At 30.0% G+C, this 14840-nt stretch overlaps 2 protein-coding genes across 2 annotated transcripts in view; one reads left to right on the top strand and one right to left on the bottom strand.

The window, feature by feature from the left end:
* LOC118067882 (tubulin polyglutamylase TTLL4-like) overlaps positions 1 to 14840 on the bottom strand; it is a 105231-nt gene that overhangs the window by 28770 nt on the left and 61621 nt on the right. The window lies entirely within an intron of this gene.
* LOC118067885 (uncharacterized) lies at positions 11164 to 11977 on the top strand. Its single transcript, XM_035084887.1, has 4 exons — positions 11164 to 11270; positions 11361 to 11513; positions 11588 to 11740; positions 11834 to 11977. Exons 1-4 carry the CDS (start codon positions 11211 to 11213, stop codon positions 11975 to 11977), a joined length of 510 nt encoding a protein of 169 aa, XP_034940778.1. The 5' UTR covers positions 11164 to 11210.

Below are 14840 nucleotides of genomic sequence, written 5' to 3'. Positions count from 1 at the left end.
CGTTAAACAAAAATTTATTTTCATCTGTAATTTTTAATTAAAAGCATGTCTCTGTATAATTTGTCAGGACATAAAATCAATGAATGACATTAAAAAGAAAAATATTCATGAGGATTTTGGAGCTCAGGTGTTTCAAGAGTAATGAGTTAATGAGATGGAAAAAATGAATATTGTTAAAAAAAAGCCCTTTTCTCACGGTTGTATTTACCGGTTCCCAAATTAGTTGACACGAAAGCTCGTATCTTACAAGACGTCATCCCTCTCTTAGTCATTCGATATAAAGAATGAGGCACGACTGCATCGAATGAGAAGAAGAATCAGAGGAAAAAACGAAGAGATGAAAAAAGCATAATTTTCTGAATAACATCAAGGGGGAGAGTTCGAGTGAATGTACCGTGTCCGAGTCTCCCTCTCCTCATTATACACTTTTACACGGATGGATCACAAAATGGGTGGATATGTGTCCCTCTCCCCTTTCTCCCCTGCCGAGTCCTCGAATATACCACTTATATGTATATATTCACCTGTGCACCTGCACGAGAGAACCTAAAGCACAAATAAACATAATACCACTTGTTCCAATGGTGGGGTAAAAATTATACAATGGTACACATTTGAGATTTTCCAAGCACCCCCTGCTTCTCTTTAAGCTTCCCACAATTCCCCTCAAATAACTTGACATAAAAAGATCGATTTTCTTCATTGTTGAACATTGTCTCGTTACCTATAAATTTTTAGTAGTAAATATCATCAGAGGCCCAAAATGACACGCAAATCACGTCGAGGTATTCATTGACATTACAATGGAATTAGAAAAATAGTAGACATCACTAGGAGTACAATCTCCTTCTCGATGTGATGTGGGTGTACTTGAAACCCGCATGCTCATGGTTTTTATTATTCTTCATTTTATTCAAAACATACAATAATACCATGCAAAGGATTAAAGATGCTGGTGACGATAATGCTCGGGATTATCAAAAATTTTATATAAAAAGCATTGCTATGTTCCTTTCACATCTAATATAATGTTCAAGAAATTATTTTTTATCCAGCTTCAATGTCTTGTTAGATTGTTATTTTTTTAAAATACATTTTCAAATTGAATTAAATGTATACTCATACTGATTTCTAATTTTCACTCTTTTTTTTTTGGGATCAAGTGTTGGAACTTGGCATCGGAAATTTTCGAGTTTTCTAAGATTAAAAAATTACAAGTAATAAATAATCCAGTTTAAGCGTAACCAAAACATAAAAACGTGTTGAAAAATATATGGAACCTTTTTTTTGTGGAGCGTGAAATTAACTTGAAAGAAATCAGTAGCATCATTTTTCTTTTATCAATATAATAGGTTGAAAAGGTGTGTTAGGCAGTATAGATACCTATTAGTTATATTTCAAATTCTGCACTATTATGATGGTTTACCTCAACATTTTTTGTTGATTCACAAAAAAGTGTATTAAATCAAAACTCATTTAAGATAACATAAAAAGAGTGATGGTTGTAACTACCAACTTTTTGATTTCAAAGAAATCAAAATGCCCTTCGAATAATTTTTATGATAAAAAATATTTAAGTAATTATTAACGAGTTACTATAAAATAATTACTCGTATATAAATAATTAAGAACATCCATAAAAGTATTAATTTAAATATATTTTGATACATTTCTCGATTTAGATTAGAAAAGCTATTTGATCTAGCAGCATTCCAAGGCATATCCTATCGATATCACTAATTCTTCAGGTTGTTTATAAGCCAGGGATATGGGGAGAAAAAGGAGAGAGATGTTGAGAAGAGCGTCAGGGATATCAGGGCAACACGAAACGAAAATATCCAAAAATAAACAAGTGCCCCCTACGACTCCCCTCGCTTGGAGCTTTGGTACACGTGTGCGCGACGCCGTGGCGACGGCGGCTTCGACGAGAAGCCAGAACGAAGAAAAGACATAAGAAGAAGGGTAAGAGGGGAATATGGTCGAGGATGAACGAAGGAAAGATGAGGCGAACGTGAGTCCCAGCGTGGGAACAAGCGGCAGGTGCGCGACGGCGCTACCGGGGAGCCACTTGAGAGAGGGAAGAGAGGAAGGGGAGAGGGCACGAATGACAATGTGGGGGCCCCCTTGGTTCCCCCTGTTTCCCGCGAATACGCTCATAAAGTAATCAAAAAGTATTGCAGGTGTAAAATCGATCAGGTCGATAACCTTGTAATAAAATACGACAACCTGAAAATTTTTGATTGTGAAAAAAACATGCCGTCATTTGAACACTTTTATCAACTCTGACTGATGATCAATACTCCTCCGACCTTCTTGCCGATATTTCCTTTTTTTAAGGAAAATAAAATGTAAGTAACAGTAAAAAGTTGTTAATGAAATAAAAAAATTCAACAAACCAAAGTATTCCATTTCTTGCCACAAAAAAAAAATAATCAATAATTCACTAATTAGGATGCAATTTGATTCTTTAGCATCATGGAAAAGATTCAAAACAAGTTATGTTGATAGTGAGAAAAACGGAAAATTATAGACCATACGCAGCGCGTAAAAGAGCAAGTCTGGTTTATTATACCAGTTGGAGAATGAATTGTATACAGGTATGAAATACACATGTGTTTATACGTACGAATACAGGAGTATTTCTTGAATCATTATAAACATAATGTATATTGCATAAAAACATTGAAATGAAGAATAAAAGAAGAAAAGTAACCCTCTTGAGGTCAAGATACAACGTCAGAATGAAGTACAACCATCAAAAGTAGAGAAAATAAAAGACAATTTTATGGTAGGCAAAACCTTAATTTCATTGCACGCGTGTAAGGATCTCCTTTAGTAGTATTATTCAGTACACTAAGTGAAGTTACGAAAAAAGAAGGGTAACATGGTGAGGTCAAGGATATCAAGCTAGGGGGGCGAATACAAGCATCACCACCACCAGAACTTGTAAAGAAAAGCATCAGGTGCAGAGCACCCGCTCTCTCAGTCCACCAACCCAAGGTAGAATTTAATCGTTGTTGTAAATTCGCAACCAAGGACACACGTGAATTCGTATCTAATATCTCTCGTTATTTGACAGTTTGCGGATACAAGGACGCAATAAAAATGTTTTCAAAAATCCTTCGACTCCTTAATACATTCAGCAGCCTCTTCAACTCGCAACTTATTATTCCACGCGTTTCTAATTCTAAACTGTAATTAATTCATACCAAATTTTTTTTTTCTTTCTCCAAATATTTCTGCCCTTTTGACGTATTTTATTTGGGATTTAAATATTGATTACATCTAAATTATTGGAATGTATTGATTTTTTCTCTTGCTGGACAGTGATATTTTTTTCCTGAGGTAATATAATTAATAATAATTTGCAATTATTTTTATAATTTATTATTTAGCTCTTGAATATCTTAAGGTATGATATTTGAAAGCATTATTCGTTGTTAACATAAAAATCGACCTTTTAACTTTGACAGCTCAGTAACTCTGGAGTGAATAATCGTTCAACATTGAACCTGGCGGCAATAGAAAGTGTACTCTAAAAGATGCAACATTTATGGCCTTTATAACTCGAATTAATTTTTTAACAGTAATTTTTTGGTGAAAATAATGTTATAAAATTTATTTTTCGTCATTTTTATTTAATTTTATGAAATAATTAAAATCTATATTTTTTCTTTTAAATATGTTTTTCTCTTTACTTTACACTAATTTATTTTTCAAAAGCATCAAAATATTTTTCACCATTCAATAAAAAAATTTAATAACATGAATAATCAATACTTGATTTAAGTATCGATGAATGTGAAATGATAAGAATATTGCTACCTATTTAAAAAAACAACATTTTTTATTATGAATATACAATTTTGAATGACCGTTTTATCAATTTACATTTCATGATTCACGTTAATTAAAAATATTATTATATAGCATATTTACTTGTAAAAAAATCACTTCTGAAATTTTTAATAATCCTTACTTGTTATAATTAAGGGGAAGAAGAAAATATTAAACAACGAAATAAAATGTAAAATTTATGTAATATATTAACAAAGTAATGCATAAAAAATATTTTTTTCTTGATCAATATATTTAACTGCAAGTGCATTATGATAAGAGTAAAAGATAAGTTGAAATAAAACGTATACAAGTATCAGTGCAATGAAATATAACATGAGGATTGTACTGAGAGGTTTGTTGCATTGAAAGGGAATTGTATTTGCTCCTGAGGGAGTGTCTACATGAAAAGACGCGGATAGATATGCGTACACAGCGTGGCCGTTGATTAAACTAATTTATGACCGACCGTGTGGTTTGTTCCGACTGTTTCTTCGTTGAAATTCAATGCCAAGAAGTGTAGAGTGCAGGATATATCAAACGTACAAGCATATCTATGGGTAGTTGACTTTTTGCTCTAAGCTTCAAGGCATTTGCATGACAACCAAGCAGAGTTGAAACTTTAATTATTCCACTGCAGCCTCCTCATCTGACGACGCCTAAAACTATAAGAGGGTAAGAATTAAAAAACTACATCCACCAATTGGATTCATCAGCAAGATGTTTTGGAATAATTTGAAGGTGTAAAATAAAAAAAATTGAAAGGTAGGTAAGTCTTGAAATGAGATGATGCTGAAAAAGGAAACTTTATAATGTTGAGTTTTGCTCAAGACAGTAGCCTTACGATCCTATCCGGCTATGGTTTATCTTTGCTTTCAATCTAGTTGGCATTAAACTCCTGATGAAATTTACTATCTTGATTCAACGATTTCTCTTGTAATTAAGTCATTTACTCTTTTTGGATCAATGTTATTTTAGTGTCTTTCTCAACTTGTAGTAGTTTAAGGCTTATCTGAAGTCATTTTAAAATATTTATAGCAGTCAAATTGTCGAGATTTCATATTTCAGAGCAGACATTTGCAATTATAATCATCAATTAACCATAAATGTATATTGTCTTGTTTAAGGTATTTTTAAATTGCAATTATGTGCAATAGTGTATATTTATCAATTTTATTAAAAAAAAAAACTAGGTCAATTATTATTTTTCTTTCTTTTTTGTAAATATTTACTAATAGAAAGAGAAGAGATGTGTTTTTGGACTCGGATATTAAAGACAAATAGAAAATACCTAAAATAATTCGACGGATTGACAAGCTTCTAGAGTGTCATACAGAATTTTTTCTGAGTCATCTTTCTCTTTCTCATGGTCGAGAGGAGCCGAGTATGTTGGGGCGAGGACGCGCGAAGCCTCTCTCGCGGAGGCTGTTGAGGCAGCGATCTCGTGGGAAAAAGGAGCAGGTGTGACTCGACCGAGAGACTTTGTCTTTCTCTTTCTTTTCTGATGTATATTACCTTAAAATGAAGGATAAAGAGGGTACATGAGTGAGAGGGTATAAGAAACAGAGACTGTATGATACACGCACACGAATGCACGCGTAAGAAGCGTGTGGAACACGTGGTCACGCCGAAGTAGGCGTGCTCGAGGGGAATGAGGGAAAGAACTAGATGAGAAGAGACTAGAAGATATAATGGGCATGGTTATATACGAGGGAATATGTCGGGGAGACTACTCGAGGGGAACAGAGAGAAATCATGGAAGATTGAGGGCAAACTAGAGCTCTAGGGAAAAAGGGAAAAATGAAATCTTGAGACAAGATCTTGCGTTATTATCGACTACCCACGACGCATGTCCTGCAGCGGATTAATCAACAATTTGTCCCGCGTGATTTAGGAGCATGGAAGAAATTCTCTTTCGTCTATTTTTACTAGTTTACATTTTTTAATTCATTTTGTATATTTTATTCATTGGCTCTGATATGCAATGATTAAACGCCTACGAAGATTGTCTCTCTGATCGCACTGGTCACGTTCTAAATCCTGTCTCATACCTGTCGCTCCAAGGAATTATAAATTTTCATGATCAAGTTTCTCCGTATTTTAATTTTTAAAAAATTTCTTAATAACGTAACATTTTTACAATTTTTTGTTAGAGAAAATCTAAACATGACAACGTACATAGGTTCAGTATCTCATTGACAGCTAAAGATTATCAAGAATTTGTTATTTCTCGAAAAAAATATGGCCAAAAATCATTCCATGATTTATTACTGATAATTATATGAATTCAATACTATTTTACGTAATGTTTATATAATTATTTATATTTATCTTTGAATATTTTTATACTTGTCATGAGTTTTCATGATTCAGAACATTAAAATAATCTGATTTATTGACTAAATTACAATTGTTTGAATGGTACTAATTTTTTTTATCACGATAGAGCATAGTCATGTAGCAGTATTTTTATTTACTTTGAGGAAATATAATCATTCATTATACATGCAATTAATAATTATTCAAAGTTTATATAAGTTGCCGGACATTTCGAATACCTTTGTTGTTGAATAAACACGAATTCTACTGTTTAATTGCAAATTTACTGTTAAAATGCTACGTATTTTATTTATTTTCAATCTAATAATAATTTTTAATTTCTTTAAATTCAACAAGGTATGATAAATCTTTTTGATTAAATATAAAATGTCGTTATTGAAAATATTTAATTATAAAATTTATCTAATTACAGGGAGAAATAAGTTTGGTTATGACTGACGTTGATGTAGAAGCCAATCCAGCCTACATTGCACCAGATTTTGAAGTATTTCTTCTAGATGATGGTATTGATAATCAGATTTTTGTAAATTTTACTGTTATTAAACTTCCACCAGAAACTGCTGAGGTAAATTTATTTCATTTCGAGCTATGTCATTTGGTCAAACATTCTGACGTTGAATATTATTTTGCTCATTGACAGTCACATTTTGAAATATTGGGAGCGACCATGGGTGAATACAAAGTTCGTACTGGATTTGAATATACTTCTCTACTGTGTGATGTAATAGACGAACCTATTATACTGGGTCGATTGGTGAGAAGCATGGGATTTACAGGTTGTCCTGCTAGACTTGTGAGTGATTGGTAGATCAGTTGATCTATTAGACAACTTCTGTATTATTTTATTCAATATACTTTAAAGTAAATTAGTTTATCGATTTTTTTTGTTGATTATGTATACAGGGAAACTACGGTAATGAAGCATATGAAATCGATTTGAGTACTCTTCCAGATGAATTTCCACCAAACAAATATATTTTACACGTTTGGTTAGATACAGATGATATCTCAATAGGCTCTTTTACTCTGTACTTTACGATACAATGAAAATGACCGAATTCCATGAAGCTAGAAAATGGCATCATATTCATTTTCTTATTTACATAAAATAAAATGTAAAATATTTATCAATAATAATAAAAGCAAGAAAAATTACTTCATTAGGGTATAACGAATATAACTGGATATTTTTCATGACTATGAACAGAAGTGAGAAATAAAATTTCTAAAATATTTCATCTATTGTTGTCATGATGGTACCTAAAAAATTATTACAATGATATAACTTCTATTATTTTATTTTTTCCTAGAGTACTTTTATTGTTGTTTATTATGTTTAATTGAAAAATAATCTACTATCTATGAATTTTCAAAGATGTATTAGATGTTAATCACTTGATTATTGTAGATAATAACAATGTAAACATTTTCACATCAAGGAAGTGAAAAAAATGCTACTATGAAAATAAAAATAATAACAACCCTTCGAATCTTATATAAACTAGTTGCTTCCGGCACAGAATTCAAGTAATAATATTAATCAAAAAGTATAACAATTGTTTTCATATTATACTGATAAAAATGAATAACAATCAGCTAAAAAAAATATTGTTTTTGATTTGTTCGAGTATTTTTGGCTTTTTTAACATTATTACCATCACTCAGGTATAAATGGTGAAAATCAATAGGATTTTTGTAATTAATATTTATATAACAATTTTTAAAATTTTAGGCAGAATTAAGTGTCGTATTTACAGACATTGATTTTTTTGCAAATCCAGTTTATGTTGCACCAGGTTATGAAGTATTTCTTCTAGATGAAGGAATTGACAATCAAATTTTTGTAAATGTAACTATAATAAAAGTTCCACCTATGGAATCAACAGTAAGCATAATTAGTATCATTTTAGTGAATATGAATGAATTCATTCAATGAAGCTATTCAATTTTTTTTTAGTCATATTTTCAAATATTGGGAGCAACTATGGGTGAATATAAAATAAATACAGGCTTTGATTATCATACTGGAATATGTGATTTAGCTAACGAACCTATTATATTCGGACGAATAAATGATCAAATGGGCTTAGGAGGTTGTCCTCCAAAAGTTGTAAATATTTTTTCTGTATATTACATGATGTCTTAAATGGAACAACTAATTTGTTTAATTTTTTTAAGGGTACGTATGGAAGTGAAGCTTATGAGATTGATCTCAGTACTCTCCCCGATACTTTTCCACCTAATAGATATGTCGTGAACGTCTGCATAGAAACAAATGTCGGTGAATTTGTGGCAAATGTTTCTCTTTATTTTGTTGTACAATAATTCAACTTAATAAAGTTCAATAAAAAAAAGATTACATTCTATAAAAAAATAATTCTTCATTATTATCCTAGATACATAACAAATATGCAACGAGTAAAAAATAAATAAATATTTTTTACTCGTTGTTTGTTACTGATAGAATCGAAGATATTTTCTGTTTGATTTCAATGTCGACATCTATTGTTCTGAAAAATAAGTAATTATTAGCTAATTATCATCACTTTTTTTCATTATGCGCAGATTTTAATAGTGTGATAAGATTTTTCTGCATAATAAATATTATAATTCATTAAAAAAATAAACAATAGTAGCTTTTCAAACATATATATGTTGTTCAAGCATTAAGTAATTATTATTTGAAATCTGTCATCAGGCATAGAAGTTAAGAATGCTATTGATTGCGTTTACTTTAGGTACATTGAATATTTTCCACGTTATTACTATCATTCAGGTATCATTAAAATTTGTATAAATTTTATGAAAAATTGATTAGTCTTAAAAATGATGACTTGACTTTTTAGGCGGAAGTAAGTTTAGTTTTTACAGATCTTGATGTGTATTTCAATTCAGAATATATTGCTCCTGACTATGAAGTTTTTTTGCTGGATGAAGGGATCGATAATCAAGTGTTTATCAATTTTACTTTAATAAAGGTGTTACCAATAGAATCAACAGCATATTTTAAAATGCTGGGAGCAACAATGGGTGAATATAAAATAAATACTGGGTTCGAGTTTCAATGTGGAATATGTGATTTAATAGATGAGCCAATTATATTTGGGCGGATGGTTAAAAAAATGGGCATGGGACGTTGTCCTGGTGAACTTGTAAGTAAAAGCAATGTTTAATTAACAATAAAGTAGAGGTATTAATATTTTTTTAGGGTGTTTATGGGAATGAAGCTTTTGAACTTGATCTAAGCACACTTCCAGATGAATTTGTTCCAAATAAATATATTTTGGATTTATGGCTAGACACAGATGATGGTGAAGAAAGAGTAGGTTCTATCCGACTATATTTCACTGTCCAATAAATTGAAAAATATTCAATAGAATATTATTATAAAAAATGATGAATTATATAATTTTTAACATCTAAAGCCTATAATAATAGCAATAAAAGTATTAAAAATTTAAAAGTATTTTTATTCAATAACCTTTTTCTTTTTCTAAATGTTTGCAGAAAATTTGCACCTAAAGTCATCTTCATTAAATTGATTTATTAAACTGTGAGTTACATGAAATTTAAATATTATCGAATTCTCATCAATATGTCACTCTTGCATAACAATAAATCTCTTCAGAATTTTTATGTTTATTTTTAATATTTGCAATAGCAAGCAATTATTATTAATTATCATCATCCTTTTTATGTGTTGAGCAGATAAAATAATTTTGATAATATCTTTTTACGTGATAAAAATATTATAATTCATAAAATAAATTAACAATAGTTGCTTCACATATATAAATATATATATATAAGTTGTTTAAGAGTTCAAGTATTGTTATTGCATGTGTTAACATCGAGTTAATTTTTTTCCGCAGAAATTTAAAATTTTAATAGCCAATAATAGCAATTTAAAATGCTTCTCAGTCTAATAATTTTGTTCTTTTTTCAATTGATCATTTTTACTAAGGTAATAGTAATTATCTATTGTTATTGTAAAAATTTATTCAAATTGATAATGATTTCGTTTTTTAGGCGGAAGTAAGTGTAGTTTTCACAGATATTGATACGTATTTTAATAAAAAGTATTTTGCATCAGACTACGAAGTATTCCTTCTCGATGAAGGAGTTGATAACCAAATATTTGTGAATTTCACAGTAATAGAGTTATTACCAGAAGCATCAATGGTAATTGGTTTTTTGTTTGTTATTGACTTTTATTTCATTTATTCATTATATTTTTTAGGTATATTTCAAAGTAGTAGGAGCGACAATGGGAGAATATAAAATAAATACTGGGTTAAATTTTGATCGTGCATTATGTGATCTACCAGAGGAGCCAATTTTATTTGGCCATTTGTTACGTAAAATGGGTATGGAACTTTGTCCTGGTAAACTTGTAAGTAAAAAATAATTTTTAAACTTTTTTATCAAATATAAATATTGACAATTTTTTAGGGTAATTATGGAAATCAAGCTTTTGAGGTTGATCTTAGTACACTTCCAGATGAATTTACCCCAAACAAATATGTCGTGGATGCGTGGGCAGAAACAAACAATGACGATAAATTATGCCACATTCGCTTATATTTTACAGTACAATAAATTTAAAAATAATTGTTGATAGTTTCTAGATATAAATAAATATGAAAATATGAAGCAGAAACTATTCAAGTATCCATTTATACAATAATCAAAAAAAAAATTACAAAATACTTGTAGTTCATTTTTAAAGTCCACAATATTAATGTATCCGAACTTACGTAATAAATTATATAATGACTGATGGGTCATTGCGCAATATATCATGTTCATTTTTTCATTATTAAAAATTAAGTTATTGAATTATTAGAGGATACTGTAATGATAATAATTAATTTTTTATCTCTATACAGAATAATATAGTTAATTATATTATCCAGGAAGTGAGATCCAAAGAAATTATTACTGATAATTATTACACCTATTTCGTTTAATATTTCATTCGATATTGTTCAGTATCACCGTAGACAGTAAATTTTGTAATTTTTAAAGGAATAATGAGAATATTTTGGATTTCTACGATTATTTATATTGTGCAAATTCTTACAATATGTCAGGTATGTTTTTTTAAACAAATCAATAATAAATTAACATCAAATACTATTTTGACATTTGTTAATCTCTTCAATATATACACTTTTTTTCAGTCTTCAATGGTTATAACAATAACGGATGTAACTTTTTTTTGTGATCCAGAGTTTTGTTCTGATGAGTCCAAAGTTTATCTGGTTAACAAAGACATTAAGAATGAAGTATTTTCAAGTTTAACATTGGTAAAATCTTTACCAAATTCGTCAAAGGTAAATTTTGACATTAAGTAGGTTAAAAGAGTTTGAGTTATAAAAATATTTGTAAGGAATTTTATTTGTGTTAGGCACATATAGAAGTACTTGTAGAGACTGATGGTCAATATCAAATACTTAATAACATCGATCAATGGATGCCAATGTGTGATTTAATTGACGAGCCTGTTTTGCTAGGGAAACTCTTTAGAAACATGGGTTTTAAAGGATGTCCTGTAGACCCCGTTAGTATATCAACTATTCATTATAATGATTAATTAATTTACTTTTTTATTCAGTTTTCATTTTATATACGTTTATTTTTATTTTTTCTTTAGGGTGTTTATTCAAATCCGTCCTATGTAGCAGTTCCAGTTTCAGAGTCAAATTATCCACCAGGAAATTACATGTCCAGACTCCAAGTAGAACAAGAAAATAATAAATTAATATCTTCGCTTGAAACGAAATTTAAAATTGAATAAATGTTACATGATAATGAGCATCAATCGAAGTAAACATTTCAAAAATACAAAATAATTGTCACTCGATTAAAAATAATCAAAAATCACAAAATTTTTTTTTTAATATTTCTCATCTATCCTGTAATCAAATTTTTTATTCAAATATCATTTTTCAAAAGTTATGTAAATTTATAAAAAAAAATTAACAAGCCAAAAAGGTTGAAATTCTAATGAATATTTACACCTTACTTCACTTGGGTAACTTCTTACCATACTTGTTAAAGGTTTAGTTTTTCTTTATAAAAAAAAAAGGCATAATCTATCCTGTGAACGACTTAATAGCATGTTTTCCTGTAGCTATTTATAGGTAACGCAACAGGTTACCGCCCACGTTTCAGGAACCAGTGAGGTTCAATCCAAGCAAGGGCGTTTATATACGAGATCGTTGGGATGATTACGCCAAAGGGGTACGGACATTTTTACCAATAATGAATTATATACCTCACCCTTTTGCTGTGAATATATCAAATAGCACACTTGTACTCTCAATAGTATTGCATTAAAAGGGGGAACTTGAATAGGTAGTTGTCTATGTCGAGTCTACGCCTCTGCATTACTGGTATTGTAGAATGTTGAACATCTCCTGCTGGGTATGGACCAAGAGCTTGTACCAACAGTGTAATTATCTTTGAACTAAATTACGAGACACTTTTTTTTGAAAGATATATTTAGAATGATTATAAATATCCACCTGACACTTGTAATTTTACTGGACTATCATTAAATTAGACTCCAGCTGGTACATTTGATGAAATTTTAGCATAACATGAGTGTTTAATTACAGGATAACTCTCAAAATAGAATAGATATTAATAATAATGTTCTTGCAAGTCGAATGACCTTGAAATAATAAAAGATCCATCTAATCACTTAAAAAAAAACAAAGTAGTTTTATTGGAGAAATTTTTTTAAAGTTTTCTAAAAGTAGGGTTGTATATAACATTTACTGTCGTAATTATTAAATAAATATTTTTTATCAATCTGTTTTTAAGCAACTATAAAAGGTCTATTTTTATATGGTATTTATGTGTAATATATGGACTCTCCCTTTTCCTTGGGCCTTCGAATCAGCTTAATTATGCCCTTGCGAGATAATCCGAAGATAATTCAAGTAAGATATGGAATAAATATATGAGAAGGAAGCAAAGAGAAAAAGAATGAAAAATAGTCGATTAAATATGTTTCTCTTTCGTCTTTTATCTTTGGAGCAGGATAAATTCCTTATGTTAATTGTGTGCCATTTTTTCATTGCTTCTGAGAGCAGTATATAAAAGGACACTCCCTGCAGATTCTGAAAGGAGACCAAACACCTGGTTGAAAAACCGATTCCAATATGTAAGGTGGAAGATGAGTGAGACAATTAAAGAGTTGTGTATTAGGGAATGAGGTTTCGAAACGTTTGTTTTTATTTTAAAAATTTTGAAGGGCCCAAAAAGTCACACACTTTCGACCTGAACACGTGTGTTTTCCTGCCATATTTAACTGTAGGGTGCCGTTATTCAGAACCAAGGTAAAAATTTATGTATTATATACTGTCGAATATATTATTACACTCTGATCTTCTTTTCATATTTTATTATTATTCGACATCACAATAACAAGTTAAAAATTCAGTCTCCCGAAAAAATCCTACTAAACTTTGTAATAATTTGAGAAAAAAAAAACTAATTGAATATTTATTTTTCAACTTGAGTGAATCAATTATTATGGAAATAAATGATTATCGTAATGTCGACATCTACCTGTCGAGTAAGAATGATATTTATGTTAAACTGTATTCGAAAATATAATCAACTATTAAATACTTAAAAAAAAAATATTAAATTGATACAGAAAGTTTGTTTAGCAAAGAAAAATTCATGAAAGATCAAAGTCCTTGAATAATCAATTGACTATCATGTCATATCGAGTATAATGACTTAATTGATGTAGTTCCATAGACATGTTACTTATTGGTTTATCAATCTCATCGATTATTCTTGTTGGCTAGCTGTTGCTTGTATAAAGCACCGAAGAGGATAAAAGATTCCTTAAACAAGTTGACAAGTACGTTGGGGAATCATTGGTGTGGATATGTACATATATACATATTAAATATACACAATATCACAGCCATACTTCTTCTCAATCTCGATCATCACGGTATATAAATTGTATAAATAATCTTGGTGAATTGCGTATCCGCTTGTTAACGAAGACGTTGTCGTATTTTATTCCATCTTTCTTGTGCTTATTTATTAGAAGAATGACACATAAAAATTAATGATTGATTATATGTATAAAATTTCAAATCAATCTTGCTTAATTAATTCGATCGATTAATCACTACCAGTATAAATAACTTGCATAGGAATTTTAAATTGTATTGATAATAATCATAAGTGATTCAGAAGAGGAAATGTTTAAATTCGTTAAAATTCAGGACGAGATGCTGATTTAAATTAAATCTTGTCCTTAGACTCTCATATGCTCTGATTGAAGAAAGAGTAGAAAAAAATGTTCTTTTTTTTCATCAAATTTGATGTAAGAACTTTTGAAGAAATGTGGGAGCATTAAGTGTATGCAAAAAAGAAGTGAGTTCTGAGGGTGCTTTTACACCAGTGTTTAAGAGCACGCCAGTAGCCAAAGTAGAATTGATCGGATCCACAAACAGGATCATCATTCACTCCCTTGGCACTCTTTACTTATTCGACCGTTATGCATTCGCTCCAATTTTCTCTTTCGGTAATATGCCTCGGGTGTATTGTATGCGATTGAACTGGCAGCAGCTCATAAATTCATCTCACAGGCTGTCTTGATACGATCCCTTTTATATGCCAACTCA

The sequence above is a fragment of the Chelonus insularis genome, unplaced genomic scaffold (assembly GCF_013357705.1).
Source record: "Chelonus insularis isolate UGA/USDA-ARS -01 unplaced genomic scaffold, ASM1335770v1 contig_398_pilon, whole genome shotgun sequence".
Taxonomy (NCBI): Eukaryota; Metazoa; Arthropoda; class Insecta; order Hymenoptera; family Braconidae; genus Chelonus; species Chelonus insularis.
This window is presented reverse-complemented; position numbering and strand designations above follow the sequence as displayed.